Source organism: Sinocyclocheilus grahami, unplaced genomic scaffold (genome assembly GCF_001515645.1).
Source record: "Sinocyclocheilus grahami isolate Dianchi unplaced genomic scaffold, SAMN03320097.WGS_v1.1 scaffold487.1, whole genome shotgun sequence".
Classification (NCBI taxonomy): domain Eukaryota; kingdom Metazoa; phylum Chordata; class Actinopteri; order Cypriniformes; family Cyprinidae; genus Sinocyclocheilus; species Sinocyclocheilus grahami.
In genome coordinates, this window is record NW_015505666.1 from 106,870 (window position 1) to 133,193 (window position 26,324).

A 26,324-nucleotide genomic window follows, 5' to 3' on the forward strand; every position below is an offset into this window, starting at 1 on the left:
GAAATATATATATATATATATATATATATATATATATATATATATATATATATATATATATATATATATATATATATATATATATATTATTTAAATGTAATTATATTTATATAATCATTTTTATATTAATTATATTTATATGTGTTATATTCTATCATTATTTCATTTCTATGTCATATCATTCTATATTATATCATTCTATAATTTTATTTAAATACAATTAAGTATAAAATAATACCAAACCTAACTCCATTTAATAATATTTAAATAGAAAAAAAATATGTGATGTTTTGAAAACAAACCTAATTCCGTGAACTATAAAGAATGGTAACAGTAGACATTGTGCGTCTAGTAAAACTGGTTGTCCGAGGAGGATTGTGGTAGTTGAAGTATGTCCTGTAAAAAGTATTTTTGTATTCTGACCTTTCTTTCTCTGCTGCCTCTAGTTTTGCTTCCTTTGGCAGCGGATAGATTTGATGTGCCTTTGTGTTGTAGGGTGATGTCAGCTGGGTTATTGGGAACACCTGCTGAATTACGCACAATGCTGCCACAAGAGGGAAAAAAGGTTAAGACCTATCCCTTCTGTGAGTGCATCCAAGTAGCATTGTGTGTGTGCATGTGTACACGTGTGCAACCCTGGAAACAGACACCCTCGGCATGGGTTCCAGCTTATTGTCAAAGAGGCAGCATGCTTCCTCTGCTTTCTAAACTCCCTCACCATCCTTGTTCCTCATTTCTCTTCCATCACCTTTAATGTCTCTAATCATTTTATGAGGACAACACCCTTCATTGTGCCCTCCATGGCCTGAAATGTATTAGTCGTAATATTCACACATGGTGATCAGTCTTTGACTTGAAAGAAATAGTTCATTCAAAAATGAAAATGTTGTTTCTGCACGACTTTCTTTCTTGGAACATAAAAGGATAAAAAGGATAAATGTTGATAAGTGTACTGGCTACTCATTTCTAATGAAAGTAAATGGGGATCTGCAGACCATAACAAGAATAAAAAAGTAGTCATACAACCTTTTCTCATACATTCAGTTTCATTTGAAGCCATAGAATGTCTATGAATGGAAACTTGAAGCCTTTATTTATCGATAATCTTTTCCTCTGCTGTGACAATTGATTTGGGAGGGTTTTTCTTTCATTTTGCAGTTCAGCAGCCTGAATTCACATTCTCTTTCATTATATGGAAAATAAACTTTGAACTAGAGTTTAACGCCCTACTTTTATGAAACTTATGGTGCTTTTTTGCTCATTTGACAGCTTGACAGCCTCACTTTCATGATATTTAAAAGAGTGGCCAGGATATTCAGCATTTCTCTTTTAATGTTCTAATGAAGATTGGTTTGGAAAAAATCAAATCAAACAACCAAATCAAAATGCTTTGAAAACAAGCACACTTTTTAAAACTGCCAGTAATTTACTATAGAAGCCTGTTCCCACCACAGAATAAAATAAAATAAAAATAATAAAATACAATAAAAAATTAATACAGGTAATTGATTTTGAGGCTTATTTATTTATTTATTTATTTAATTTTTATTTAGTGCAATTTTGAGAAAAGTCAGAATTGCGAGATAGAAAGTAAGAACTGAATTTTTTTTCTTGCAAATCCGAGATTATATCTTTTATCGTTTTGTTTTGTTTCGTTTTTCCACCATGGAATAAGATCATTTTAAAAATGTACATTTAAAAAAAGTAATTGCACATTTTTATCTCACAATTCTGTGACTTTGAAAGAAAACCTTTTTTTCTCAGAATTGTGCATTTTTGTATCTCACAATTCTGAGTTTATATTTCACGATTCTGAGATAAAAATCTGCAATTACCTTTTTTATTTTTAATCCAGTGGCAGAAACAGGCTTCCATAAATATTTTTTTTTTCAAAGACTGAATATTCAAACTTTTCCCCTTCATGCTTGCTTGCTCGACTTTGATTGATTGATTGATTGATTGATTGATTGATTGATTGATCTATCACAAGCAAATTGCACTGCATGATTAATTCACTAGTGTAAATATTTAACGTGTAAATATTCAAGAGTAATTTACTACTTGAATATCCTCCTTCACTTACACTACCACTAAAGAGAAAAACAAAACGATCCAACTAATAGTTATGTCTAGAGCGTGTTCTAATTCCTCAGCCTCCTTCAGACTGTGTAGTCTCCCATGTAGCGTTCAAGGCGGGCAAGCTTGAGGGTGAAGTGGGAAGTCTTTGTTTTGACACTGTGGGAAAGCAAGCTTTGTTCTTACTTATCTTATTCCTCAGGGTTACACTGTGCTCTCTCACACCACCCTGAGCGCAGAGCTGCAGACATGCACTCAGAAGTGAAAGCTTTCATGTGGCCGTATCAGCACACATGCACAGATCCCCCCATCTCCAGCGAAGACTTGGAGCAATGGAGGCATTTTCAAAATAGTGTCTGGCTTTGTCTTAGTATAAGTTAGGAAAGTGTTGAATAATGGGTCTTTTCATGTGGCATATGTTACAACTGACCCACATACATACTGTATATAAAAATACCTGTGAGAATGGTTAACAGTAAACACCAAGAAGTACAGATGTCCTTTTTCATACTAAAACTAAAACAATGTGTGTTTGTTTGTTGTTTGTTTTTTATTTTAGTATTATTTATTTCTTTATTTATTATTATTATATTATTATTATTATAATAATATTTATTTTATATAATATATATATATATATATATATATATACTGTATATATATATATAGGGGACACTAGTTGTCGTGCATTTTACTCCAGTAAACTACTTTTACAAAGTGAACTACTTTAATAAATTACTGAAAAGTAATTTTCGAAAACAGATCTTTTTTGTGGTGTTGGGGCATGTTTTCACAATGGAACTTGCTAATAAAACAGCCTATCATATGCTTTTCAGCTAAATTTGAAATGAAAAATTACTACATTTTAATGTAAATTTAGCATAAAATAATTTTACCTGAATTAATTTTTCATTGTGAAGACAAAATTTATGAAACATAATAATGTAAATTATATATCAAGCCACTGTTTTGACCAACAAATATTGTAATTCTGAATCTTATAAAGATATAATTGCTATTAATGTGATACATTTTTGGAGGGGGGGGGTTGTATGTAGTTATAGTTTGTAGTTAGTATTTATGTTTATGCAAATTCTATTATTTTTGTAATTTCCTTAAGGTTGTTATTCCATACATTTTGCCATGTGCATAAGCACATATTGTGTTCTGTGTGTGAGTGTCCTGTCCTGAAGCAAAATATGTCACATGCCCATAGCAAGAGAGAAAACACTCCATAGGGAACATTGTGACAAGTAACCCAGACCGGTTTTCATCTAATCCTATCGGATTTCTGAGAGAGGTGTGAAACATGAAGGGAGGGTAAAAAGAGGACAGTATAAACTCAAGGCTATACAGAGAAAGGGTTAAAAACTGCCAGTCACATTCAAAGGGCAATGCGTTTTGCAAACCTCATGGATTTGGTACATAAACGAACAACCCCATTAAATGTTTCCTCTCCACCCCAAATTGAATGAACATCAGTGATATTTGCCACAAAGACACACCCACAACCTGCCAGTGGCATTAGATGTTTTTCATATTTTGAGGATCACATGATCAATTTTTTCCTGAACATTTACTAATGTGCACCAATGTCTCTTCACGTTAAATGGGACGGTGTGCCACGACCTCCCTTGGGGTGCATTTCCCAATTACTTTTGCTCCCCAAGCCAGGATCATTTGTTAACAAATATAACATGCCTGACTGTAAAGTGCGTAAACCTTATACGGAATTGTGTTTAAATGCATGACTGGAGTACTGAAATGGTTCCAGGGGCTTATTACTTACACCTTATTAGGAAAAAAAGCATTGAAGTTTTCAATGGGTAAAGTGATCTTGAGCGGAAAGATCAAGCTGCCTGCATTACAAGCAGCCAACAAAATGTTTTCTTTGCTTTCTAAAGCAAAAAGATCATACATGATCTCTCTTACAAGTGTTTTTAAGAGCTGCAGATTTCATCCACCCAAAAAGTGATTAAGATCTTTTGGTGGATTACATTAAACAGAAAGGTTATGAGAAATATGTCTGTCTTTATTTCTGTGATGAATCATACTGCAGGATGACTATGACCAATTGTTGAATCTTAGACATGCTTGAATTACAGTCACTTGTATAGTCTTTTGTAAAACCTGTTCATTGATTTTCTGTGAAAAATGCATGCATCTATTTCTGTTATGGTCTAAATGCTCGAGATGTTGGTGGTTGAAAAGTCTATGACAGTGTCACTGTGGCTGTATGATTTCAGAGGATAGACATTATGCTAATGCACATAGGTTCCCAGTGCTCCTTGAGATGGCATTTCGGGAACACATCAATGATAGGTTACATAAAAATGATACAGCCTATTTTTTTATATTCTAATTTAATATTTTCCATTTACATTTTTTTAAGTTATATTTTTAGGCTTTTTATTCCTTTATCATTTAGACAGTAAAGTTGAGAGATTACAGGGAAGTATTGGGTAGAGAGAAGGGAGCGGGACTGGCACAGGTCCTCGAGACGGGAATCGAACTCAGGTCGAATGAACATCGACCTGTATATGACATACTAACCACGAGGCGCCAACCCATTTACATTTTATATTTGAATTTTTAAGCAATTTGTGGAGAAAAAAGTTTTTAAAACTTTAACTTCCATTAAACAGACAAGTGCTGGTCAGCCGTTAAATTATTTGTAGGCCTTTATTTCTTTATTTATCATTATTTGTTCAATTAGATGTTCATTCAGTGTGAGTGTATAAAAGACATGCAGACTTTAGAAAGCACAATGAGCAAAAATACATTTAAAGAGGACATCGCATGCCCATTTTCCACAAGTTGGTATGATTCTTTAGGGTCTTCATGAAATCTCTGTGACATACTAACCCAATCTCACAGTAATTCATACATATTTAACAAGGTGGCTAATTCGTATGAATTTGTGCGACCTCACTCGTACAAACTCATATGATTTGTGAAAAATCGTACGTATATTACGAGGTGGCAAATTCGTGCGAATTCGTACGAAGGACCACACCTAACCCCGTCCTTAAACTTAACCTCCACAGAAATTGTACAAAATCGCACGAGTGACGTCTTTTTGTACGAATTTGAATGAATTAGCCACCTTGTAAAATACGAACAAATGTCCGTAAGATAGTGTTGACCATACTTTGGTTAAAATTCTTCAATGGTCGTGTAAAAACAACACCCTTTTACCTTGTCAAAAACAGCTCTGTTCATGGCAACCCATTTCGGTGCATGTCTCTTTAGATGATAATGAGCTACTGCTCACCCCACCCCTCTCTTCCATGGGGCGTGTCGACACTAGACACGCGAATATATCCAACCTGACCTCATGGCAATTCGTACATATTCGTACAAGGGGACCAATTCGTATGACCTACAACCTAAAATTTTTGTAAAATCGTATGTATTTTTACGAGGTTCCAAATTTGTAGAAATTTGTGCAAAGGACCAACCCTAACCCCGCCCCTAAACCTACCCCTCACACAAATCGTACAAAATCATACGAGTGAGGTCGTACGAATTCATACGAATTAGTCAAATAATAAAATACGTACGAATTGGTTGTGAGATTGCGTTGATATATCTCATGATAAATGAGATTGTACAAATTCAAACAAATTAAGCACCAATTCACCAAAACATAAAATAGTTACATGAGATTTTTTGTTTAAATTGAGATTGATAAAGCAGTGTGTTGAAGACAGATTAAAGCAAGTAATCAAGCCAAATCTCAGATATGTGCATTACATTAATTTCACTGTGAGTCTTTAATTTGTACCCATATATCAATGGGAGATTTTGATTCTGTAAAATCTTTCTGTTGTTTCCAGTATGGCGACATTGTGTTACAGTAACTTTATATTAAGTGTATGTACAGTAGGGTCCAAATATCTGAAACCACCAGTGAAATTCCAGTAGAAATTTGTCAGCATAAAAATTTTAGTTTTAATTTAATCTAAGTCTATTAGTCCTATTATATTAGATCTAAGTATGCATCAAGGCTGCATATATTTAATCAGAAATACTGTAAAAAAAACAGTAGTATTGTAAAATATTTGTAAAATATTTATTTTATTCGAATGTTTTAAAACATAATTTTGAATTTCCAGCAGCCATTACTTCAGTCTTTGGTGTCACATGATCCTTCAGAATTCAAAACAAACCAAATGCTGATTTAGTCCTCAGGAAACATTCAATTTGATGATGACGTTGATGATGATCATCATCATCATCATATAACATATAACAAGCTACCAAGCAAAGGAAGTAGACAGAATGGGGGGATGAAGATAACACATGGGAAATTGCACAAATGACAGCCAGAAACTCAATTCGCCGGCCTTGATACTTCATTCCCTCCCCTCACACCACAAGTTCAAGTGGCTTTTATAACCTTGTCTTCTTCTAATTCAGCTGCCAGTAATTGGTAGCAATAATTATATAGGCACTCACATTGGTATACAAGGCAGGGTGTGCCCAGGGCAACAATAGGATGATCAACTCCTTCATTACCCATGGGAAACACTTACTTCTCTCTCCAGCTTAGGAAAGCTTGAGCAAAGACAGTGGAAAAACAAAATTGCAAGCATGTAACAGACAGTGTAATGTCACTCCTTTTGGGAACCATTTCCTAATATTCTAAGAACAATCTTTTAGGTTTTAGTTTTATTACAATACATTCCACAAAAATTGTTATCTGGATCTGCCCTGCTCACCTAAAGGTAACTCTTTAAAGGCAGAGAAAGAGAGAGCTCTTCTGAAGTAATTGCAACTTTAGTAAAGTATGAAAGCGCATAGTCTGGCTTGCCACCTTCTATGAGGCTTAAGGGAAAAATGATAGTGTTAGAATGCACTATACAACACAATGACAGAGGTGACTGATGCAGTAGTCAGGAGTCCATTATATGCCTCACAGATGAGGTTAATGCCGTGACAGCGTATAGGGACAGACTAGAGCTATGAATCTCCTCAAAAGGTCAATCATATTCAGCATTGCTTTTCATATTTTATTTATATAGCTCATTGTTTGATGGCTGGGTGGTCATGTGGCACTTGCTGAATCTTTTAACTTATTTTTAATGCTATTTAAGACTGCCTAAGAGCCAAAGCTGTTAAACCCAATCCAAGGATCAGAAAGACAAAACTTTGAAATACAGACGGCAAACAATTCAATGACTCAGTGTGCAATACCCATTAAATCAACCAAGCTCAACATATATATCTCTGCGGGGAGATTCATAAGCTAGTTTGAGCAGGAGCAATTATGTGAATAGCGTGCACTCTGACTCCCCTGTCTCACTGTGCTTAAATTGATTTGGTTCATTATGGATCCAGGTAAGCATCCAGCATATTCTGATGAAACAGCCTGCTATGTGTTTAGTCACTCTTACACAGGTTATTACATGGGGGATTTTTGGAGGGGAGATGTTGAGTCATCCACAGGTAAATTGCAGTGGTATTGGACAGTTCAGATAGTTTAAAAAAAAGTAAGTTCTAGTGAATTAAACATGAGCAAACATCAGGCAAGAATTACCTCTTTCTTTCTAGATAGACTTAATGCTCCATTTTTCTTTAAAAGAGTAAACACCTAGCACCAATAAATGGTTAATCATTAGCGAAAAGAGCTATCATTTAGGAAGTTGAGTAAACACTATAGGCTTGAAAGGCTTCCTGGAATGTGAGGAATGTTCAAGTTCCTGTACACAAAGAATTAAAGTGTGGAATTACAGCCTCTGTAGTAGGCTATTATTGCATTGAAATAAAGCATTAGCCTACACAAAAGTTAGATCCGGGCATCGATTTTAATTGCCTGAGCGGCGTTCCAAAATTATTGTTTTTTCAATAGCGTTAATTGAGACTTTTTATTGTGTGTATCATTCCGCTTGTCCGTCATTCATTCATTCATTCAGGAACTTGACTTTGTGGGCAATGACTAAAAACACAAGACTCACAACAGTGAAGTTGTTTGTGGAGGCTGGGAGCTAAACAAAATTCGACAAAGTAGCCTAACTGGCAATACTGTATCTATGTAAGTTAATTTCACTCTTATTTATTAAACTGTTTAATACAGATTACACTTACATAAAGTTTAAAATGGTGAACACTGATAACAGTTTTTTTGTTGTACAGAGCCAAGTGACCAGCTTCTACCATTCATAAAGGTAAAAGGTAGGTTAAGGTTTACTAAACTTGAACTTTGCTAAATCGAAGAGACTTCTTCACACAAGTGTATTCGCTCTCCAGTGTTCGTAGTGTTTTAGCACTGCTGGAATGGCTTAAAAATCAGTGTCCAAGGCGAAACGGTCTGTTATAAAAAAGATTGTAGGCTATATGGGTTACATCCCAAATTACTCATCTAATTTTCGTACATCTATGCAACTTTAGTAAAGTATGAAAGCGCATAGTCTGGCTTGCCACCTTCTATGAGGCTTAAGGGAAAAATGATAGTGTTAGAATGCACTATACAACACAATGACAGAGGTGACTGATGCAGTAGTCAGGAGTCCATTATATGCCTCACAGATGAGGTTAATGCCGTGACAGCGTATAGGGACAGACTAGAGCTATGAATCTCCTTAAAAGGTCAATCATATTCAGCATTGCTTTTCATATTTTATTTATATAGCTCATTGTTTGATGGCTGGGTGGTCATGTGGCACTTGCTGAATCTTTTAACTTATTTTTAATGCTATTTAAGACTGCCTAAGAGCCAAAGCTGTTAAACCCAATCCAAGGATCAGAAAGACAAAACTTTGAAATACAGACGGCAAACAATTCAATGACTCAGTGTGCAATACCCATTAAATCAACCAAGCTCAACATATATATCTCTGCGGGGAGATTCATAAGCTAGTTTGAGCAGGAGCAATTATGTGAATAGTGCTGTTCAGTTGCTTTGTCACAATCTGTATTGTTAAAAGCACTATATAAATAAATAAAGGTGACTCATAAATGCTGTTTTTAGTAGACCTAATACATGGCCAGTCAAATGTTTTGAGTCAACAAGAAATGTGGCTATAGTGTTTCTTCAGTAGAACACAAACGAAGATTTTTAACACAAACCGTTGCAGTCTGTCAGTCTTCTTCTTCTTCTTGCTTTACGGTGGATTGCAGACTTATAAGTGCATTACCACCACCTATCTCTCAAATGGACCATTGACACTCTATCTACAATCTCAATTAGGAGTGTCAATAGCCCCCTTGAGAGATAGGTGGCGTTAATGCACTTATAAGTCTGCGATCCACCATAAAGCAAGAAGAAGAAGAAGACACCTCACGCGCCTGCTGTTGAGAACGTGCTCAGGAGGACGTGCCGCTGCTCAGGACAGTTCAAACAGTTCGGAGGTAAAAAAACTATATACTGTTCAATTTCTTGCACAGATCGTTTTGTGTCTTTATACATCAATGTATCGTCACGAGCTGCAGGGTTTAATTTGGTTTTGTTTGTGTATGTTTTTTTTTTACTCTCAAAGCCGTGATTCCCATTCACCTCCATTATAAGACTGACAGCAGTCAATGGTTTGAGTTAAAATCGTTTGTGTTCTACTGAAGAAACAAAGTCACCTACGTCTTGGATGCCCTGGGGGTAAGCAGATAAACATCAAATTTTCATTTTTGGGTGAACTATCCCTTTAAGATTGTTAGTGAAACCACATACGCTGAGCTGATTGACCAGTATGGTGGATTGGCAGCTGAATACTGATGAACTTATATTTGAAAAACACAATCGCCCCTGGGACCCCCCTCTCCATGCAAAGCAGAAGAGGTTGGCAGAGACCACAGAGTGTGGCCTCTCATTTCCAATCACTTGGGAGGCTTAATGAGAGACAAACACCAGGCGCTCCCTCAGGACCATGAGGGATAAATTCATGCTCAGTGATTAAAATGGTAGACAGCACAGGTGTTGAGTTTGCTCAGTGTCAGGGACATCACAACTTTCCCGTGCTGAGTTGAAAAGGGTTTCATATTGAGTTTAGTTTTAGGCTCTTTATGTCTTCAGGCTAAACATGTGCTAGACTGCCATCTGCTGGTAGGAGCAGAATCAAACCTGCTTAGCCTGAATTTGCTTGACTCAAAAATCAGAGACAGTCTGTGCAAGAACTATAAATACTTAATCATATTTTAGGTGTCTGTGTGCAGTGGTAGATATAAAAAGACAGGAAATGTTTGGAGATTTAAAAAAATTTCTTAAAAATGACTAATCCTTTTTTTCCTTTTGTCTGTTTAGTTAACTTGATGTTATTTTTTGCCAGGCGTGAATCAGATGACTGCTCATTGAAGGAGAACGAACAGAAATGATGAATCACCACATGATGTATGTAACATAAAAGTACACAGACAAACACACACCAATGAAATATGTTCACAGGATATGAACATCTTCATAACCATTCAAATTCAATTTGTCTTATGCAGGCATAAAAAAGACAAATGACAGAGAGTAATGATGTAGTTATTACAGTGAAGCCGAAAAACAAAAGCTTGGTTCATTATGGCAGAATTGATATTATTTCACTCCACTGACTTTCAGAGATCATCCCAGGATAGTGTTTATCTTTCTCACAGGGCTGCACTTTGGGTAGATATTTTTAACTTTGAAGGATAAAACCCAGCATGCAACATGGGTTGTGTATGCTTATGTGAAGACAAATCCACTATCATATCAAGCAAATTATAAGATATACACAAGTGTGAAACTGCAGTGTTGGTTTTTGCAAGTTTTCAGGTTAGCACCACACACACACACACACACACAAAAGCACTCGTGTGTTTTTTACATCCCACTGGTGATTCAATTCTCACACTGTTCTGCTCAGTGATTGAGTCTTTTTCTATTATAGCCACTTATTTGAAGAGGAGTGCTTTTGAGAGGAGCCTCAGTTGTGCTGTCACTGCAGCCTGAAGAGATACAGTAAAAGTACCTTGAACCTGGTTACCATACAAGTGGGTGGTATTTCAAAGATTTCCAGTAGCTTTTCTAATCTAATTTCACCTTCCCTTCAAAGATTTGTTTTTCATTTACCACCTCAATTCTCCAGCCTCTAAGTACCCTCACACTTGAGGCTGGATATCTCAAAGGGTTTATTAAAATATATCATAAGATATTTTGCTCAAGAAAGTCGTGACAAGTGGGTAAAACAATATAAATCCTCCTGCCACCCTCCATTCCCCTTCTTTTAGAGCTGCATATTTTGACCTATATTCAACAAGGCTGTTGTTTGATATTTAAAATAAAGAATATTTTGTAAACTTTATTTTGTAAAATTGTCTATTTTAGATGTTTTGTTTTGTTCATCATTATATGCTAATTTTAATGTCACATGTATTTAGAATAAAGAATATTTAAAAATTCCAATTAAGATAATATATCTATAGTTAACTAAAGCTAAAACAAAAATTAAAACAATTAAAACATTTTTGTTACTTAAAATACAATAAATGTTAACTGAAATAACATAAGAAATTTAGTAATGATGCACTAAACTAAACTACTAAAATGACAAAACATCGCACAATTAAATTAAATTAAATTGAAAAAAGAAAATATTAAAATAAAAACTCATTCAAAATATTAATAAATATTAGTACCCCAATTATACTATAATAACAATGGTTCAAATAATATAATTTTTAATTCGTTTTTATATTATTTTAATGTCATATGTATTGTACTTGTCAGGGAATAATAAAATGAATCTTTTTTGCCAGAACTTTTAGTAAATTCCATTTCAACATCCTGCAGGTTGTGGCTGCAACTGAAACTCAATTCTTAAATGCAATTTCAGTATCCAAAGCTGATCAATCATATACAGCTGTTCAGTCACAATATCAATTCGTAGGCAAACCAGGAAATCTAGTTATGCTATAGGGAAAAAAACTCAAGTAATGTTAACTACACACTTTATTTTACTCGTAAACCAAACACCACCATTCTAAAAACTCATAGGAAACTGACTCGAAGCTATCTTGAAAATGCAAAATCTCTTCCATTTCTGAGGATTACCAGATTTAATGCTATGCATTACTAATTCTGTACCAGCAGGTGGCAGGATTCAACACTTGTTTTTTTTTTTGTTTTTTTTATCAGACCCAGATTAATTTTTTTCAGTGGCTTTACCTATTCTGTTCGATGAAATCCATCTGACAGAGTGGTTAGCTACTGCTTTATATTTGGTGAAAAGTATCAAATGAGGCTTTTAGATAAAGTGCAACGTGACCTTTAGTTTCCCAGAGAATAATCACAATAAAAACAGCACTAACACTAAGCCCATCAGACTCTTGATTCTGTGCACACCATGGGGTGAAATCCCAAAGGGACTTCGGTGGGATTGGACTTTAGCTACTTAGCCCATCACCCTGGCCCAATAATGAGAGCCACAGGGGGGTGTTAAAGCTCTTTCCTCAGACCTGACTTAAAAGAACTCACTGGTTATCAAAGAAGCAAAGCCGTGTTTACAGTACAGTTCTCCGGCAGGCTCTGTTACATAACCCCCTTCAGAGTAAATCTGTAAAATCAACAGCGTCACCTGAGAGGGGTCTAGATTGAAGCGAGAGCCCACTGTCAGTCGACAGGTGATTATGTTCCTCATTAGGGAACAAGGACAGTAAGGAATTCTTATCACCTGCCACAGCAACCTTCACAAATAAACAACGGCATCTTTTCCAAAACATCCAGAAAGTTTTCAGACAGTCAAAAGCTTAGAATAAACCACTGACATAAAACTATATTGTCGCCCAGCTCTTTGTATAAAGTCGGATACAAGTATGTCTACCCATGTAGAGCAATATATACTATATATCACTAGAAAGTGATATCATGGATAGAGGACATGTATTTTAGCAATAATTTGAAGTTAAAAACACCTTGATGGATTTGTTTTTTCTTTTCACTTCACAAGACAACTTTTGGATGATTTTATCAGCTGTTTGGACTCTCCTTCATACGGCACCCATTCACTGCAGAGGATCCATTGGTGAGCAAGTGATGTGCAGTCATGGCCAAAAGTTTTGGCAGTGACATAAATTGTGTTTTGCACAAGTTTGCTGTTTCAGTATTTGTAGATTATTTTTCCACGTTTCTATGACATACCGAAAAACATCTTTGCTGCCCTTCTTGACACCAGGCCGTTGTCCAAAAGTCTTGGCCTCACTGTGCGTGCAGATGCTCAGCCTCTCACACCAACCTGCTGCCATTCCTGTGCAAGCTCTGCACTGCTGCTGACACGATTCTGTAGCTGACTCCTCAGGAGGAGACGGTGCTTGCTGGACACTCTGGGACGTCCTGAAGACTTCTTCACTGCAGTCGAACCTCTCTCCTTGAAGTTCTTGATGATCCGGTGAATGGTTCTTTCAGGTGCAATATTCTTTGTAGCAATTTCCTTGCATGTGAGGCCATTTTGATGCAAAGCGATGATGGCTGCGCGTGTTTCTTTAGAGGTAACTATTGCTAACAAGAACACAATGATTGGAAGCGCTTCTTCCCTCCTTTTAGTCTGCTCTTACAATCTATTTAGTATGACTAGTACTCATTCACACTTTCACATGTGCTGCTGATATGATTAGTCAATTAATGTTAGCTGGTAATTTTGTGTCAGGATCAAAAAACAGTGAAATTTGTTTTTTTTGTGAAAAGTTCATTTTTTGGCCAATGAAGCTTTTAGCAATTATTTCAAATGCATCTGATCACTCTACACCATAATCTAGAAACGATGTGAATGAACACCACAACAGCTTAAGCAGCAAACTTTGCAAAACACAAAATTTATGTCACTGCCAAAACTTTTGGCCACGACTGCAATGCTAAATTTCTCCAAATCTGTTCCAATGATAACAACAGACTCATTTACATCTTGGATGACCGGAGGAGGAAGTTGGAGTTGCTGGAAAATAAATATATGGTTTACAAAGTCTTTATTGGTTAATGACAAGTCCAAGAATAATTTTACATGGAGGGTACTTTATGCTTTATGAAGTCGTGTCTTTCATATTTCAGAGTTAATCTTTGAGGTGACTTGGCCCTGAGATTTTCCAGCTTGAGGAGAATGAACTTCAAAGTCAGTAGGAGAAGGGAAGAGCCGTGTGGGAGGACTTGGCTTGACATTGGAGATGTGACTTCAAATGCCCACAGGGTCAGCAGATCACATCAATATACGTGATAAGAAACGAACATTTCTACCATTAGTTCATGAGATCGTGACAAGGTGATATGTCACTGTCTGCAATCTAGAGATTACTTTTGGAGGGGTTTGAGATCCATGTGTTTTATCATCAAAGGATGACTTACTTTCTCTTTCAAGACACCACGTTTTTCTTTAAACTAAAGTCTGACTTTAAGAAGAAAAGCTTTTATATGTGGCTGCTGCCATTACTTTGAGTGGCCGAGATGGATCTAGCCTATATTCAAAACACTATATTCACATGTACAGTAATTTATTTGATGTAAATTGCATTTCAACTCCAATACCATAAATAACAGAAGTAAACAAGAAAGGTCATATAGAGGGATGTATAACTAACCCGCATATTTTCACTTCACTCGTTATTAGCTTCTTTTACAGTGGTTCCTCAGATCTGATTGTTCCTCATAGGGTTTAATGTAGTGAAGCTGAGGGAATACTGCTTCTCGTGATGTTTGTGCAGATAGAGAGATGAGCCAGTGCAGATGATGGAGATTGAGGGTTTTAGATGGTTCTCTCCTCCTGCTGGGAACTCAGTGGGAGTCCCACTCTAGTCACTGGGGAAGATGCCACTTTGATACGTGATTGTGGTTTTAGCTTGAGGTGGTTTCAGATCATTGGCTTTGCAGAAAACTATCTAATTTGTGGTGTATGCATGTAACAAACTAAAAACTACAAAAATAAATAAGTAAAATAAATACAAAACTTAATAAAGACTCCATACTATAGGCATATAAAAAAGAAACTAAATATAAACTAAGAAAATATAAAAAAAATATTATTCAAAATATTATTTAATAAAAACAAATGATAGTACATCAATGGTACTAAAATAACACTGCATGTGACTGAATAATTTGAATGTTAGGTAAAACATAAAATTATACTAAAACTTTTAGTAAGTCAGGGCTGCAGACTGCGACAAAAATAAAAATGTGTGACAATAACGTAAAATCAGGAAAGCTTTGTATTCATCCATATGCAGTTTCAGTATGTACTGTATTATCTCTAGCATGTGCTAGCATAACATGAGCCGTGATGTTCGATTTGCAAAAAGTGACTTTTATGAACCAGTTCTTTTTAATGAGTCAAAACGATTCACAAAAAAAGCTCTCAATCTGTGAGTTAGGTTGGAGACTCGCTTAGTCAATGAACCATTCAAAGGAATAGATCACCTCACCTTCACGTCATTCTTCGATCTTCGAAACACAAATGAAGATAATTGTAATGAAACCTGAGAGATATCTGTCCCTCCATTGAAAATCCATTCTACCAAAACTTTGTCAGGTAGTTCATCAATTGCTTTAGTTTATTTGATAAACAGATATAATTTAGGTTTTTATTCGCATATAAACAGTGATTTAATGCAGAGCAAATAAAAAATTGTCAAAGTGCCAGAATTGAATAAACTGCTTGATTCATATGGATTTATTGTACTATCTTTTTATGAAGTTGTTTATCGCTTTGTTGGAATAGACTGCTCTCAGTGGAGGCCTCTCAGGTTGCATAAAAACATTTTTAATTTGTGATTCAAAGATGAATGAAAGTCATGGCTTTGGAACGACATGAGGGTGAATCAGTGATGACTGAATTTTCATTTTTGGGTGAGCTCTGGAAGCTGAACTGAAGCATTTCTAATCTGTCCCTCCATTGAAAATCCATTCTACCAAAACTTTGTCAGGTAGTTCATCAATTGCTTTAGTTTATTTGATAAACAGATATAATTTAGGTTTTTATTCGCATATAAACAGTGAATTCAAAGATGAATGAAAGTCATGGCTTTGGAACGACATGAGGGTGAATCAGTGATGACTGAATTTTCATTTTTGGGTGAGCTCTGGAAGCTGAACTGAAGCATTTCTAAAAAAAAAAATTATAATTTTTTAGCAATTCCATAATTTACCAACAAACTTAAGGTTTGGTCTCCCCTCGTCTTTTTTTTAGCTTTATATTAAGTGTGCATTTAATGTGTAATAAATAGGTTTCATCTAAAACGTTATAATTTCATTTACAATTTAATATTGATGAATGCAGTATTGTTTAACATACTGATGAAATTGAATGTTGAATACTCAAATCTAGACATCACAGGTAATTGGTCATGTATTGAGTTTGTTTGTCTCTGATGGTTAATTGCCCTGTTTATTGCCTCTGTTTGTCTTGGCATTAGTAAACATTATCTCAGTGGGGTGCCGCCACATCTGACTATTCATGAGCGTGTTACACATCAAGCCTGACACTCTTACAGTGACTCACCAGCCACAACAAATGAAGGTAAAGGCTTTCTGCCCACAGATTCAATGGACTAGGCTACCTTGCTGCACTTTTTTGTGTGCTCCTTAGAAGACAAAAAGACTGCTGTTTATAGCTTAATCTAGTGTTAGATCAGGAGCGAGTTTCAAATCAAACTCAACACTTTAAATAATTCCAGTTGATATTTTTAGTAATATTTCTCTCACCTGATCAGTCTTTCTGTAATCTTTGTTTTCGGGTCTCAGGTATTAACATTACTATTTGTTAGCGTTTACATCAATCACAGACGCCAGCGTTGCGGCTTCTCCTCCTGATCTATATGACTTTATGTTGCTCTCTGAAACAGCCCAGCTCTGTGTGAAAAGGTAATAAAAAAATCACTTCACACACAATAACTCACAGGGCTTCTTTTGCGCTGGAGACTCGGTTCGGGGAATGCTTTCATTAATCATGAAGCCCAGTATGGACTCTAGCACCGCTGCTCCTACTGAACATACATAACTGTCCTGGCAGGAAGAGCGATCGCTGGCCCCTCGCTCGGGCATAGGGCTAAAAACATCACGACCCGCTGCATGCTGGGAGTTTTTGTGAATGATGGGACCCAGCTGAAATGTCCATCAGAGAATGTATGTGGCATTTGGATAGAAAGAAAACAAGAAGTGTGACTGACTTAAGCAAAGAGCGGTGTATTCTTGTCTGGCTGGTCTTCAGTTCGTAGCACACGAGCCATAAGTGCCCCAGAGGTCCTTAAATATTGCATTATCCAATATTTCACAACAGGCCATGTTTTCTTTTGTGTCTTGTAATGATTCATATTAAGTCCGAGAACATTCAGTATCATAAAGACAATAGTTTTGGAGTGATCCATGCTTATGCTGTTGTTTGCTTTATGAGCGCATTGTTTGTATATTGTTTCTGACAATTGTTAGAGACAGGTCTATAGCGTTAATATATGCAAAATAATATTATAATGTCATATACAGAGAATATGATGAAAAATTGTCATCTAACAATATAACAGACAAATTCTAGACATTTACTAACTAACCCACACACATTTTCTGTATTTTAGGGCTCTGAAATTACACTACTGACATGTGACCCATACTCGGAATTAGTGCTCTGCATTTACCCATCCAAAGTGCGCACACACACAGCAGTGAACACACACCCGGAGCAGTGGGCAGCCATTTATGCTGTGGCGCCCGGGGAGCAGTTGGGGTTCGTTGCCTTGCTCAAGGGCACCTCAGTCGTGGTATTGAAGGAGAGAGCGCTGTACATTCACTCCTCCCACCTACAATCCCTGCCGGTACGAGACTCGAACCCACAACCTTTGGGTTATGAGTTCAACTCTCTAACCATTAGGCCATGACTTCCCACTAATCGTGGTAGAATACTGTTGAAAAGCTCACAAGGCCGCATTTATTTGATCAAAAATACAGTAACATTGTGAAATATTTTTAAAATGTAAAATCTGTTTTCTATTTTAATGTTTTAAAATGTAATTTATTTCTGAGCTGAATTTTCAGCAGCCATTACTCCAGTCTTCCAGCCACATGATCCTTCTGAAATCATTCTGATATGCAGATTTGGTGCATTATTTTGGGACTTGGGACATTTCTTATTATTAACAATGTTAGAAATAGTTGTGCTGCTTTATTTTTTTGTAAAAACTGCTCTTCTCAGGTCCAGAGCAAGTTTGTGTGTTGTTGTATTTTTTGCACAGTTTATGCAATTACACTGTTTGTTGGTAAAAGCAATGTTTTTGTATATTACCTTTCACATTTTTTCTGCTCTTTCATTTGTTTTGTTTCATAATTGTTTTACCATTAACATAAGGAACTGTATCTCTTTTGTACTTTTAAAGTTTTTATTTCTTTATATTTTTATTTGTATCATTTATTATTCATTTACATATTAATATTTATTTATTTTATTTTGTGTGTGTTAATTTGTCCACTTTCCAGTCAGCCAGAGTGAGTGTAATGTGGGTGAATGATTGCACCGGATTGCAAAATTTGACCATTGGAATGTACTGTAATTGCCCCCGATACCTTCAAAACAAATATACAAATAAAAAAACTCAAGAATTACAGTTACATATTATCTCTGACGGTGACGTGACATGTCTGACGTGTGCTATTTCCTTTGGTACAGCACCAGTTGGACGCATGGGTTGAGAGAACTGAATAAACAAGAAATACATACTAAATGTTGTACTTGCGTGCTGTAATTATAAAGACCACATTGTGCTTGAATGCAGAGTAGGGCCAATCGTCTGGAGGACAGCCATTCATAATCAGGGCATGAATTGTCAGACAAGAGGCATCGCATCACTTTCCACACAAAGTCCTGTGTGTTTTGTTTTTGTTTTTGTCCTTGCACTTGCCAGCTTATCTTAGAAATGTCATTTACAAAATTCATGCCTGCTGTGTGCAAGCCAGATTGTTTTTATTTGTTATGTGTACTTTATGATGGTTAGTGAGATCCTTTTATTTTACTAAACTATGAGCAAACATAAATATGACCAAATACATTTTCAGTACAATCTAATCACAATAACAGCAATCTTATTTGGTTCACGTCGTGCCGAACAACGCCCCTTAGCTGTTATAAATTCACTGTAAACCATGGCTTCTTGGGGCTTATTGCTTTAATATTAAACGCATAGGTAAATTTTTTTAATCAATGTCTTTAGTGCTTTAAAATTAGATTTTTTCCCCCCTCCCAACTGCAGGTCTGGAGTGTTGGGCAGCAGAGAGATCCGTCTCTTTCACGTGTCTCACTCCCCCAAGCGTGTGAGGGTCTTTATTAATGAGCGTGGCTCACCCAGAGGGTCAAACCCATTCGGCCTGCTGATGGATCTCATCTGCAGCAGAGTGTGCTGGGATCTTCTGCCTCACATGTGCTGCACCATCAGTCTCACAGTGAAGATGTTGATCCAGAAAAATGATGGACCAGTGACCGAGAGATACAGAGCTTACAATGCAAGTACAAATACACAAATATTAACAAAAGGTTCATATCACAACAGTCAATACAAAATACTAAGAATAAGTAATACATAAGCTTTTATCAAGTAAATCATAGAATTAAAAAACACTGAAGATTAGATGTTTTTTAACTCATTACATAAACATATGTAAAACTCAAATGATTATATTTACTTTTAGATTAAGATATTCTTCTAATTCATTTTTAGAATATGCATCCCTGTTATTTGTAATAAATACTGGTATTTACTGGGTATATACAAATGAAGAGTTTACTGTTAATCCAGCAGTTAAGAAACTTGATAAAATTGTGTTCATCCCAAAACGAGAAATATGTAGGTAAGTGTCAGCAGGGGAGTCAATATTATATGGTCAATCAAAAATCGGAATATTTTTAAACGCTGCTTATTTTGTCGATTTACTCAAATTAAGTTATGATCTTAAATCCATATAAGTTTTTAAATCATTAAATTAGGGGGGGGGGGGTCACAGTTTCAACAAAACTATTTTTACCATTGAAAGTAATTGAAAAAATGAAATGTTTCTTGAACACTAAATCAGCATATTAGAATAATTTCTGTAAGATCATGTGACACTTAAGGCTGAATGGCTGCAAAAGTCAGCTTTGCCATCACAGGAATAAATTTAATTTTTATAATATATCAAAACAATGGACCTAAAAGAGTGAAAAAAATTTGAAACACATACAGTAAACTGTAGTTTTAATTAACTTTTATTACCATAAAATAAACAATTGCTCCTCTGCATGTGGCACTGCGGACTAGCCACAGTTAGAGAGCATTAAACAGCTTTGCTGCAAAGCACACAGACATAGTGTTAGTATGTCGACCATAACATCTCTGTCAAAGTCATGAGAGTATAATACTGTCGAGTTCTGTGCCCTTCAAATTCACAACAACAAGAGATGCTAAGACAAAATAAGAACAACTACTGTTTAATTAAGAGGTTTCTTAATTAAATTATTTTTGAACGGACAGAAAACTCTTCTAGAATTTTTGAACAGTCTGTAATTCCGGCTGATATCTTTGCTGTTCCAATAAAAAATAAAAAATAAAAACAAATTCATGAAAGTAACTGGCTGTACTTTTATAGGTAAAAACTGTTGAGATCAGCACTATTAGAATAAGTTCAGAGTTCACATGGTCCAAGTTATGTTGGCTGTATGTTCCTTCGCCTTCATCCGCAGCACAGCAATGCTGGAGGACCGCCGTTCAAACTCAGGTTTGGTCTCAAACGCGGCGTGATTGTTCGGTGAAGGAGCCAGAAGTGAATCGGCGAAGAAGTTGTTGAGAGACATTCCAAACTGATTTTGCTGGTGATTGGGGAATCCCATGTAACTGTGCTCACCTGCTCTCGGCGAGTGGGGATAGGGAGACGTCACGCAGGGAGGGGAACCGCGCGGGATCATGCAGGACGAGACTACAGAGCTGCCTGGAGTGGGACCTGCCCATAAGTTGTTTGAAATCTGTGTGGAAGGAGGAATAAAGTAAAATCAAAATGTATTATAAAAACACTTTAGGGCTTCTCACACTATAATAGTTAACCCTCTCAGAAAAAAATACCTTTTCAAAAAGTACACCTTTGTACCTTATTAACCCCTAAAGGGTGAATATTAGTATCTTAAAGGTACATATGGATAGTACATAGGCACATACATAGCAGGCCTACCTAAGGCGTGCATATTAATACCTTAATGATAGGCTACCTTTTGAAAGAGTACTGCCCCAGTGACAGCTTTTGTACTTTTTTTTTTCTTCTTCTTTTTCTGAGACTAGGTCATTCTAAAACCCAGGTAAAACCTAATCCTGGGTTATCTTGCTTTAAGTTTCACACTGCTCATACTTTACCCAGGGCTAACAATTAAAACTGGGTAGCTATTTATAAACTGCCGGTTCACACTGTTCATTCCTAAACCCCGGTTTAACGTTCTTATTTCCAAATGTTGGGTGTCGTTGATTAAACGAACGCAGCACGTGATCTGTTTTCATAAATGCTGTCGACTGTAAGTTACTAGCTATCATTTTTTTTCCTGAATGGACATTTCGGTGGACTATATTGGTAAGAATGAAACGGTCTCTTCTTCACTCAAATATACGTGTTTTCCGTCACAATTATACATTTTTCCCCTCAAACGCTGAAACCACTGTTTATACAATGCGTGCTGTTTCCGTGACTGTTCAAAGCGCGTGAATATGAGGAACGCGATTGGCTATCTAGCGGTAACATTGAACACAGTGTGGTTTCACACTGGACGTGTTTGGAATGGTAATATGGGGATAACGGCGCAAAAGCGGTGCTAACCCTGCTTCAGTGAAGGGCTTCATAACCTCGGGTAAAAGCAGTGCTAACCAGCTTCTGTGTTACAAATACTAAATAGGGTTGCCATCCGTCCCTTAAAATACGGAATCGTTTAAAGACGCGATTTGTCCCGTATTTTACAAAGGCCAACAAGCTGAATCAACAAATAAGTATTTTGCACCGTTTATAATGCTAATAGCAATTATAATCAAATTAATTTCATAAGAAGTTAGAGAAGCTCATCTTGGCGTCTTTGTTTCCATGGCGATGATGGAGTCTCCAGAGCGCGCGCCGTTAAAGCCCTTTAGCGCAGCATGCGCGGTTTTAAACCACTAGAGCTCACATCCGCCCTTTGAACACAAGACTCTCCAGATGTAGAGCTTGAACGGGAAAGTTATCAATGGGTCTGTCCAGTAACTAATGATAAACGCGCAGTTTGCAGAGAAGCATTTGAGTTGCATGGGGATAACGGCGCAAAAGCGGTGCTAACCCTGCTTCAGTGAAGGGCTTCATAACCTCGGGTAAAAGCAGTGCTAACCAGCTTCTGTGTTACAAATACTAAATAGGGTTGCCATCCGTCCCTTAAAATACGGAATCGTTTAAAGACGCGATTTGTCCCGTATTTTACAAAGGCCAACAAGCTGAATCAACAAATAAGTATTTTGCACCGTTTATAATGCTAATAGCAATTATAATCAAATTAATTTCATAAGAAGTTAGAGAAGCTCATCTTGGCGTCTTTGTTTCCATGGCGATGATGGAGTCTCCAGAGCGCGCGCCGTTAAAGCCCTTTAGCGCAGCATGCGCGGTTTTAAACCACTAGAGCTCACATCCGCCCTTTGAACACAAGACTCTCCAGATGTAGAGCTTGAACGGGAAAGTTATCAATGGGTCTGTCCAGTAACTAATGATAAACGCGCAGTTTGCAGAGAAGCATTTGAGTTGCTCACGGTGGACTGTCTGACTTAAAGGGATAGTTCACCCAAAAATGTTGTCATCGTTTTCACTCCAACAAGTTGTTCCAAACCTGTAATAATTTCTTTCTTCTGTTGAACATCAAAAATTCTTTGAAGAATGTGGGAAACAGTTTCTGGTCCCCAATGACTGAGGACCAGCAGCTGTTTAGTTACCCACATTCTTCAAAGTATCTTCTTTTGTGTTCAACAAAAGAAAGAACTTGCAGGTTTAGAACAACCTGGGTAAATTATGACAGAATTTTCATTTTTGGGTGAACCATATCTTTAAAGTGACAGACACATCTGTGCTTCTAAAGGCATAACCCTGTTGTTTTTATTAAAATTTGGATAGTCTGTTAGAGCTTGATAGACATAATTATTCGATTTTTAAACATTATTAGACAGAGGAATTAACAGATTATAATTAATGTTAGACCCTATATATTAATTTATCATTTATATCAATCATAAATATATACATAATAAATAAGCATATATGTCATATACAATTTGACATTTGAAAAAGTTTAAAAAATGCAAAATTATTTAGATTTAATGTAGTCCTAATTTAAGCAAATGAATAAAAAAATCAAATAAAAATGAATATCATCCAGGTAACAGCTGCTGAACTTGTGAATGTCTTGAATGGGTGTCCCTTATTTTGGCTCGCTAAAGGTGGCAACCCCAGTTACAAATGTGAAACGTTCCTTTACCCGGGGTTGAAAGTGGGGTCTAGAACGACCTGTGTGAAACCCCCTTTTAAGAAGCAAATGATTGAAAGACAATAACACTTTAGTACATGTCTAGATTAAAATGGAGCTGAAAAACAACAACAGGCTTGAGCTGGGGCAGGAAGTCATGAGGCAAAAAAATCCATAATCAAAATAAAGAAATCCAAATGTTTGGAAATTCATGGTACATAAACATAGGTTGTGATTTGGAAAGTTAATTCAATTTTAAAATAGAAATCGATGCATGTTAGTATGCCTGGGAAAATGCTCTATGATAATCTGCGATGACATCATATCAGATACACCCTCAATCTACATTAAAATACAGTGACAATTATGTCCAAGACTTTAAGTAAATCCAGACCAGGCTTTTAAAAACAAACCCTGCAGCCCGCAAAAATGCATTTGTGTTTACCACAAAAATCTGGGCATAAGACAAACACGAGGCTTAGCACCCTCCCACCTCTCCTTTCAACATGCCCGGTGCAATAAAGACCTGTCCTATAAAGGCACAGGCTTTTTTATGTGACTATGGAAAACAAACGAGTGAGGAATCTACTCTCTGATGAAGGAAATTGAGGTCCGTGGTGCCATCTAAATCTTCATCTCCTATCCTCCCAACAGTTTTTGTCAGTTAGCGTGAGACAGCTCTCTGCAGTCTGACTGACTGCCCACACCCAACAAAACTGTTTAAAGCTTGAAAGGCTAAGGCCAGTTGTCGACAATTCGTGCATTGTGTTTGTGTCTGTAAGGACCATATGGTATTCGCTGAAATTTGGCCAAATGTTTTGTGACTCTAATCTGATCAGTAAATACTTTGTCACCTTGAATAAGTGTTTAACAAAAATAGGTCATGAAACCTACTTATACAATGTATGATAAATGTGATTTTTTTTTAGACATATATTACTATATATATATATAGAACAATAAAGCCCAATAACAATGATGGTTTGCTAAAACCACTAGGGAAAGCATTCTTTTGCATTTGGGTAGTGGTGACCTAATAGACAGCCATGTATTGGTTAATTTTATAAACTTTTTGCAAATATTTTTGTAAAACAATGGTGCAGATAAATAAAGTGAATCACCTGCGAGTAGCTGTCTGTCCGGGGCAGCATTGATATGTCATAGGTCGCTGCAAAGTGGCTTTTGGCCTGCTGGATCTGTCCATATCTTTCTCGCTTTCTCCACTTGGCTCTTCTGTTCTGGAACCATACCTAAAAAATAAAAACAAAAGTTATTTTTCCATGATGTAAAATTGATGATTAAATATCGAGTTAGAATTTTATATAAGCACAAATTTACAGAATACATTTTATTTTTCATGCAGCCTACTTTTTATTAAAACTTGTTGGTGTCCTGTGAATGTGAAGCCATAATTAATTACAGGGCTGTGATATTGAGTTCATCAACTTTATCTGTTGCAAACAAATACAGATCTATAACAAATTAAAGGTAATAAATGTCAGGTATGTAAAACGTTTTCATCATAAAAACATATTTATATGTATCTTATTTATCACATCATTACATTTTTACGAGTTTTTATAGGGTTAACTCGACTTTGTTAATCGGTAATTACGGTAATTTACTTTTGGAAAAGCGCTAAGTGCAGGCTGTACTTTATCTTTAGCACCACTTTCATTTTAACTTTAACATTTAAGGCAAAAATTAAAGTAGGTTTTTTTTCGCGGTGAGGAATGCATGCATTTAGTGACAACTAAGGCTTTTTAAACCTCAAATGTAATGACGTTATTCTCAGACAGGCCTAAATGTAGCATTGAGAATTATGAAGTCTAAAAAACATACAGGGAATTTCAGAGAATTATCACAAATGAAAGTGAGCGGTTACCTGAACTCTGGCCTCCGTGAGCTCTGTTCTCATGGCCAGCTGTTCTCTCACATACACATCTGGATAATGGGTTTTCTGGAAGACTTTCTCTAGTTCCTCTAGTTGAGCGCTCGTGAAGGTCGTGCGATGGCGTCTCTTCTTGCTGCTCGACACGTTGCTGTCGCATTTTTCGCCGATGTCGTCCAGGTCAGTTTTGTCTGGTCCGGCTGTGGCCGGTGAGACTCTGATACTGCAGCAGTTCTCCATCGCGTGCAGGCTGCTGTCTTCAGTTTTAGGAGCGCAGTAATTCACGCCTGATCATTATTAAAATATGGGTAGTTAACATAAAATTACACAAACTTTCAGCAGCACCCTATCTAAAACTACATCTAAAACTGTAAACCTTTTTTTTCAACACTGAATAATTTTCTCATTAAAACAACCGCACGGAGTAATTTTACATCGTATGATAATTTCAAAAATGATGAAAACCTTAAGACCATAAATATGCATATAGGCCTATTTGCATAAAAAAATAAGAAAATGCTCATGGACATTTATCAACGGCCAATGTAACTTTATAATGAAAGACAAGTAGATTGAATATATGTAGTATTTGCCCATTTAGTCCACCTACAATGAGGTAAACAATATGTTTAGGCTATTTATTTGAATATTCATCTTCAAATGTAAATAAATCACTTATTTGCAGCTTTAGGTTTACGAATGACTTTTTTAATGAAAAGTTACCAAACAGCTAGCAATGTTTCTAAAAGATTTTTAAAAAAAGAGCAAAGTTTATTTAAAGTTATAAAGAATTAGACAAAGGCCACGTTCCGTGAAAATATGTTTTTTTTAAAAATTCAGCTTTTCTCTTTTTTCTTTCTCAACTTTTGAAAAACGTAATCTTTTTTTAATTGTTAGAAACAACTTGAAGAAAAAAAACTAAAAAATATATTGAAAATGTCAGTATTACA

The 26,324-nt window shown here is 36.1% G+C and overlaps 1 protein-coding gene and 1 long non-coding RNA gene across 2 annotated transcripts; one reads left to right on the top strand and one right to left on the bottom strand.

Annotated features, from left to right (window-relative positions):
* Nucleotides 1-9,356: 9,356 nt before the first annotated feature.
* On the top strand, nt 9,357-10,357 carry LOC107553953 (uncharacterized). Its single transcript, XR_001605012.1, has 3 exons — nt 9,357-9,429; nt 9,722-9,724; nt 10,338-10,357. It is a non-coding gene; the product is annotated as an uncharacterized lncRNA (long non-coding RNA).
* A 10,189-nt stretch (nt 10,358-20,546) lies between these two features.
* Nucleotides 20,547-25,860, bottom strand: alx1 (ALX homeobox 1). Its single transcript, XM_016236277.1, has 4 exons — nt 25,809-25,860; nt 25,369-25,661; nt 24,605-24,733; nt 20,547-20,993 (listed from the first exon to the last, which is right to left on the bottom strand). Exons 1-4 carry the CDS (start codon nt 25,858-25,860, stop codon nt 20,664-20,666), a joined length of 804 nt encoding a protein of 267 aa, XP_016091763.1. The 3' UTR covers nt 20,547-20,663.
* Nucleotides 25,861-26,324: the final 464 nt, after the last annotated feature.

Excerpts from the sequence above, each read along its gene's own strand:
- alx1 (XM_016236277.1), bottom strand. The coding sequence starts at position 25,860 with ATGCATATTTATGGTCTTAAGGTTTTCATCATTTTTGAAATTATCATA. Across the intron at positions 25,662-25,808 it reads TTTTGAAATTATCATACGAT|GCGTGAATTACTGCGCTCCT; the intron begins GTAAAATTACTC and ends AATAATGATCAG. Across the intron at positions 24,734-25,368 it reads TCACGGAGGCCAGAGTTCAG|GTATGGTTCCAGAACAGAAG; the intron begins GTAACCGCTCAC and ends TTTATTTTTTAG.